The 6,692-nt window shown below is 66.0% G+C and overlaps 1 protein-coding gene across 1 annotated transcript; it reads right to left on the bottom strand.

Annotated features, from left to right (window-relative positions):
• Positions 1 to 2,551: 2,551 nt before the first annotated feature.
• On the bottom strand, positions 2,552 to 6,692 carry LOC311189153 (uncharacterized protein; the record flags this gene model as incomplete). Its single annotated transcript, XM_084260732.1, has 4 exons — positions 2,552 to 4,272; positions 5,436 to 5,546; positions 5,964 to 6,071; positions 6,530 to 6,692. 4 exons carry the CDS (start codon positions 6,690 to 6,692, stop codon positions 2,882 to 2,884), a joined length of 1,773 nt encoding a protein of 590 aa, XP_084116858.1. The 3' UTR covers positions 2,552 to 2,881.

The raw sequence follows: 6,692 nt of genomic DNA, 5'->3' as shown, positions 1-6,692 counted from the left end.
GGCACACGCGAAAGGTCGCTCCCCGGTGTGGATGCGCTGGTGGATGACCAGGTAGCGCTTCTCACTGAAGCAGTGGCTGCAGTCACTGCAGGTGAAGGGCTTCTCACCGGTGTGCACGTGCCGGTGTCTCAGCAGGTGATGCTTGTGACCAAAGCGTTTGCCACAATCGGTACAGCCAAAGGGCCGCTCCCCTGTGTGGCTCCGCACATGGACTTCCAATGCTGTCTGGCGCTTGAAGCTCTTGTTGCACTCAGGACATGTTGGGGGGGTCTTGTCCAGCCTTTGGGGCGATTTGCTGGGGTGGGGGCAAGGGTGCCCTGATGACTCCCCCTGGCTCCTGTCTGGCCAGCTGTGGGCCAAGTTCTCCAGATGCCTCCTGCCCATCTTGGGCATCCCTGGTTCTGGGGCGGTGGGTGCCAGAAGACCCTCAGGGACCCTACCAGCCTCCCTCTGCATCCCGCTGGCTGCTGGGGAGAAGAGGCCGGGGTCATTGTTGAGGATGTGATGGGCACATGGGACCCCAGCCCATAGCCAGCAGCACAGGCACTCCACCAGCACACCACCCTTCCTGGTGCACACAGCATCTGGGGCCAAGGGGATGGTGCTGCTGGAACCCTCCACCCCTCCCACAGACCCCCAGTACACACCTGGCACAGGGGTCTGGTGCTGCTGCTGCATCCTGGGAGGGTCTGGCACGCACGGCATTTCTTCTCGCTCCAGCTGGCAGATGATCTCTGGCTTGACAGCAACCTGGCCTGTCCAGGGCAGACGGAGAAGCACCCTCTCCTGCACTGCTGGGATGGCAGAACCGGCCGGCCCCTTCCCAGACCCAGCATCACCCCAGCTCTGCCCCTCTCTGCTGCCCCTGCCTGGCCATGGCTTCAGCACCCCTTGAGAGTGGCCAGGAGGAAGCCTTTCTTTACCAAGGGCTGGGCACATCCCACCACCATCCTACCCATCTATCCCCACATATCCCATTCCATCAACTCCCCCCCCATTCCCATCCCATCACACATATCACATCCCAGCCCACTCCATCCCACCTCACCCCAGCCCAGCCTCTCCCCCAGCCCCGCTCTCCGCAGGGGAGAGGCTGCCTGGCCGGGCACAACCCGGCAGCTCAAGCCCGACATCCCAAGCCCTCCGGCAGCGCTCGCGCAGCCACGGCCACAGCCCGACTCTCCCTCCCAAGGGCTCCAGCTCAGCCCCGCAGCTCAACTGCGGCCCCAGCCCGGCCCCGCCGCCACCGACACACTCCTCACCCAGCCAGGCCAGCGCCCGGTAGTTGTCCAGCATCACCTCCCGGTAGAGCCGCCGCTGCCAGCCCGACAGCTCTGCCCACTCCTCGGCCGAGAAGTAGATGGCCACGTCCTCAAACGTCACCGCCATCTGCAGCCAGAAGCACGCCCGGCTCAGCACGCCCTGCCGCGCCTTCGCCCGGCACCGCGGCCGGAATCCTGCCGGGGCCGGCCAGGGCCCCGCCGGCACCGGGCTCTCCGGCAGCGCGACGGAGGGCGCCGGCCGCTCGGCCGGGACAGCCCCGAGACCCACCTTGCCGGGCACAAGACCTGCCGAGAGCCGCCCGCCCGTCCAGCCGGAGCCTGACGGAGCCCCGGGCAAAGCCCCGGACCCCCGGCCGTGCCCCGCGCCGCCGGCCGACCCGGCGCAAAGGCCCGGAGCGGCCCGGGCAACGGCTCGTCGGGAAGCTCCCGGCTCCCGCCTCGGCCTCCGGCACCCGAGCGGAGCGGGAGGACGATGGCTCTGCGGGGCAGGCCGGGGGGCCGAGCACCCGGCCGGGCCGCGGGCAGGAACAAGGGCGGTCTGGGAGCCGCCGGCCGCCTCGGCCCGGGAGCACCGCCCGCCGCCGGTGCAGCACGGGAGGTGTAGTCCCGCCGCTCCGCTCCGCTCCGCTCCGCCCGGCTCGGCTCAGGGACCGGGTCTCCCCGCGGCCCCGCCCGCCGCTGCCTCCCCTCACACACTCCGGGGATACCGGGTCCCTCCCGGGGATGGGGGTGTCCGGCCGTTGTTTGGGTGGGGTCGGGGGGGCTGCGCGCAGAGTGGGGGACAGTGCCCGGGCCGGGGGCAGCCAGCGCCGGGGCTCAGTGTTTCTCCCCACTCCCCCCCGACCGGCACCATCCCAGGCTGGGGACGAGCCCGTTGCCGTCAACCGCACACCCGCGGTCCTGGGGGTCCCGCTGGCCCCCGGGGCTCCCTCTGCTCATTGGGCTGCAACTGCCGGGTGAGTAGATGTCCCGCGTTGGGGAGGGGATAAATGGAGTTGATTTCCTCCCCCACCGGAGTTGGTGGGGCTGAGCATCGCTGCCTTGGTCCCTCCTGGATGCACCAAGGGCTGCTCAGCTCCTCACACCTCCACCAGCAAGCGGGGCCGGGGCACAGGGAGCTGGGGGACACAATTTGGCAGTTTGAGCCCAGCTGACCTCAGGGATATTCTAGTCCATACTGGAATAAAACTGTGGGGCAGGTGGGGGGGAACTGGCTGGGATGTTGGGTGGCTGCCGAGTAACGATCCCCACTCCCATCACTTGCCTTTACTGGGTTTTATTTCCCTCTCTCTCTGTTATCTTTTCCCTGGGGTCCCAGCCTGACCATGTGTCCTCCCAAGGTGTCCCTGGTCCCAGCCGGAGTGGGGCATATCCAGCACTGCCCATGCCCGGCAGCATGCCTGCTCCCACCTCCCACTCAGGGTCCCAGGGCTCCCCCACAGTGCCCAGAAGCTGAGGAAACCACCGTCCCTGAACCGCCGCCGGCCCTGCAGCAGGTCTGAGTCTGTAGTGATGGCCCCGTTCCTCTGCTCACTGCTCCAGCTGCAGGGACACGCCACAGGCAGGACACTGGGCTCTCCCTGCTGCCACCAGCCCATCTACTTATACTTGGACAAGGCTCCTAGTGGCACCGGGAGCTGGGTGCGGGACATGAGGAGCGGGTGCACAGGGAGGAGGCGGTTGAAGGACTCTCCCTCCCCATAGCAGGAGAGGATCCTCTCCTCTGTGTGCACTGCCTGGTGCACTGTCAGCTCCTTCTTGTGGCTGAAGATCTTGCCACACTCGGTGCAGGGGTAGACCCGCTCCACTGTGTGGGTGAGGTGGTGGGTCCGGAGGTTGCCCTTGTACTTGAAGCTCTTTCCACACTCCAGGCAGGTGAAGGGGCGCTCACCGGTGTGGATGCGCTTGTGCTTCATCAGCGTGGTCTTCAGGTTGAAGGTCTTGCCGCACTCGGGGCAGACGAAGGGGCGCTCGCCCGTGTGGATGCGCTGGTGGGTGATGAGGGTGCCCTTGCGGTTGAAGCTCTTGCCGCACTCGGTGCAGGTGAAGGGCTTCTCGCCAGTGTGGATGCGCTGGTGCTTGATCAGCTCACCATTGTGGCTGAAGCACTTGCCACAGTCAGTGCAGGCGAAAGGGCGCTCGCCGGTGTGGATGCGCTGATGCCGCGTCAGGTCCCCATTGCGGCTGAAGCTCTTGCCACACTCGGAGCAGCCGAAGGGCCGGTCGCCAATGTGGATCTTCTGGTGGAGGATGAAGGTCTTCTTGGCACAAAAGCCCTTGCCGCACTCGCCACAGACGAAGGGGCGCTCGCCACGGTGGATCTTCTGGTGGGTGATGAAGTTGGCCTTGCGGTTGAAGCTCTTGCCACACTCGACGCAAGAGAAGGGCTTCTCGCCGGTGTGGATGCGCTGATGCAGGACAAAGGTTTGCTTGGAGCAGAAGCTCTTGCCACAGACGGTGCACTTGAAGGGCTTCTCGCCGGTGTGGATGCGCTGGTGCCGCATCAGGTCGCCCTTCTGGCTGAAGCTCTTGCCGCAGACGGTGCAGGCAAAGGGCTTCTCTCCGGTGTGCACCCGCAGGTGGGTGATGAGGTTCCCTCGGTGCTGGAAGCTCTTCCCACACTCGCTGCAGGCAAAGGGGCGCTTGGCGGCACGGCTGCGCGGTCGCAGTGCCAGCTCAGCACCAGGGGCCGTGGCACTGCCCACCCTGTGGGCAGAGGGCAGTTGCTGCCCGGGGCTGTTCGCCGGCCTCACTGGAGCCATTCCTGCGTCCAGACAGACACCCCGAGGCTCAGGGGCAGCCCGCAGCCCCTGGGGTACTACCAGGCTGTGCCGTAGCTCTGTGACTGTGCCATGTGCCTGCTGTACCATCCACTGGCTGACACGGGGCTGTGGCCCGAGGGACACCCCTGAGGCAGCCCCCAGGCTCTTCCCGACCTCCAGTGTCACCTCCTCCAGCTCCTCCTTGGGATGCCGCTGGCTGTCACCTTCTGCCAAGAGGAGACCCACACTTACCCTACCTGTGTCCGCAGCTTTCCCAGCAGACCCCTGCAGCTCTCCCAGCAGACCCCCACAGTCACACTCCCCTCTTGGGATGTCTCCAACACATGTTCACAGGCTCATACAGAGCTGCACCCGTCAGCACAGCCATGGTGCAGCTGTGGCCCTCTGACCTGCTGCCCCTGCCGTTGGGGCACCGGCACATCCCCCCCCCCCAACCCCAGCACTGGGCCAGGCTGGCTGGGAGCTGCGGGGTTCCAGCTCCAGGGACCGTGTGTCCAAGCACATCTGGGTGATGGAGGAGATGGACAAAGCCAGCCCATCTTCAGCACCCAGCCTGGTCCCACACTGCTCTTGGACCCATTGCCAGGCTCCAGCACACCCAAAGGTGCCACGTGCAATCCCTCCTCCAAAGCCCAAACCACAGAGATTTCCCCCCAGCCAGAGTCTGAGGGTCCCTTTCCCAGGACAGGAGGCACCTCTGGAGCCCTGAAGCCGGGTGGCACTGGCACATGCCAAGCGGGAGCAGCGGGGATGGTGAGGCCAGTACGGCCAGAGCAGCATCACTACGATTTCCCAACAGAGGGTGGGGACTGATGCAAAGACTCGGGGGCTTTACAGCCGTGGGTCCGTTTCAGAGCTTGGGGCAGGGGCTCACAGGCTGCAGCCCCCAGCACTGGTGGCCCCCCCAGCTCATGCTGCAGGGATGGAACAGGGAGAGCATTGCTACCAGGGACCACCGCCAGCCCCTCCGTCCCCAGCCACGGGCACCACCAAAAGCTCCAGTTCCATTCCAGTGCCACTTCCAGCCAAGCACGGCACCCACCCCACATCCCGGCACTGGATGAAGCTTTCAGCTTCCATTAGCCTCCAAAACCCTTCCCCAAGCCCACCAGCAGCCACTGCCCACCAGCAGCCACTGCCCCCCCAGCTCCCCCTCAGGACATTTTGGCCAAGCCCACCACGAAGCTTCAACACCAACTTCGGCAGGACCCAGCCCATGTCCCCTGGGCTCTCGGGGACTCACCTGCCCTGGCATGCCACATGTCTGGCAAGAAGCCTTCCCCTCCTCTGCACCCAGGGAACTGGGGAACTCACCTCCATGCCCCCCCTGCCCACCAGACCTCCCCCAGGCACTCATCTGGGTGCTCACCTGTTCCACCACGGTGACCGGGGGCTCCTGGGTCACCCAGACCTGGGGGACACCCAATGTCCAACTCCTCCTCTGGCTCCACCTTCATGATGAGCTCGGGCTTGGCATCACCTGCATGTGGAGAGCACGGTGCTACGGCAGGCACAGGCAGGGCCCCAGGAGCTGCTGATGGGCTTTGGGTGGGGCTTTGGGTTGGGCTCTCCTGGGACTCCCACAGAGTCCGACATCCCCCAGTTGACACGGGACAGTGTCTCCATCCCCAGGGTGACACAGAACCCCTGCCTTGGGCAGCACCAATGGCAGTGTTTTCAGGCAGAGCCAGCAGCACCAGGCAGCTCATCCCCCTCACACCCCAGCCTAGCTGGGGTCCCGTGTGGGAGGGGGGTACCGTGTACTCGTCTTCCACCCCAGCACCTGGCAACCCCTCCCACATGGGACACTCAGGCCAGCAGCCTGCAAAGCCTCCGGCACCCCCGGCCGCATCCTTGCCCGCCCCTCCCACCCCCCACAGTCCCCCACCCCACTCACAGGCAGCGGGGTGCAGGGGTACGTCCCCGTCCCGGGAGCTGAGGCAGCAATTCCTGTACGCCTCATCCTCCTCGGGCTCAGTTTTAACAGCTGCCTCTGTTTTGATGCCTGTGGGAGGAAAGGTGCATCCCCTGCATCTGGTTCAGTGCCGGACCGGGCGCTCACAGACATCCCCACGCGCTGCCCATGCCAGCTCCAGTGGCCGCTCATCAATCCCAGATCCCGGGAGCTCCCCCAGCCCCTGGGCATCTCCAGCTCTGGACACCCAACGCCAGGGACACCCGGCGGGTGCCCAGACAGAGCCATGAGCACCCAGCGTCACAAATGTTGGGGTTCATGACAAAGAGAACCAGACTTCCCCAGTTACCATGTGGCACCGAGCCGGCGCTGGCCCAGCACCGCTCCCCAGGGCTGCAGCGTTCCCCACATCCCCCCAAAGATGTCACCCCGCGCAGACAGCACGGGACGTCGCCCATGGCAGCCTGCACGGCACCAGGGACCCCATCCCTCCCGGGGTGGGGTGTAGGTCTGGCCCCACTCCCAGCCCTTGCTCGCCGCTGGCTCACCAGTGCTGGGGAGGCTGGCGACGGTGGCATCCAGGCCCTGGGGACAGCTGGTGTAGGACTCGTCCTCCGGCTCTGTTTTCACCACGAGCTCATGCCTGACGCCAGCCCGGCCTGTTCCTGGGAAGACAAAGCGGGTCTGGGGTCCCGGGCAGCCCGGCACCAT

This window comes from Gallinula chloropus (assembly GCF_964237585.1).
Source record: "Gallinula chloropus genome assembly, chromosome: 2".
In the NCBI taxonomy this organism is placed as follows: domain Eukaryota; kingdom Metazoa; phylum Chordata; class Aves; order Gruiformes; family Rallidae; genus Gallinula; species Gallinula chloropus.
This window is presented reverse-complemented; position numbering and strand designations above follow the sequence as displayed.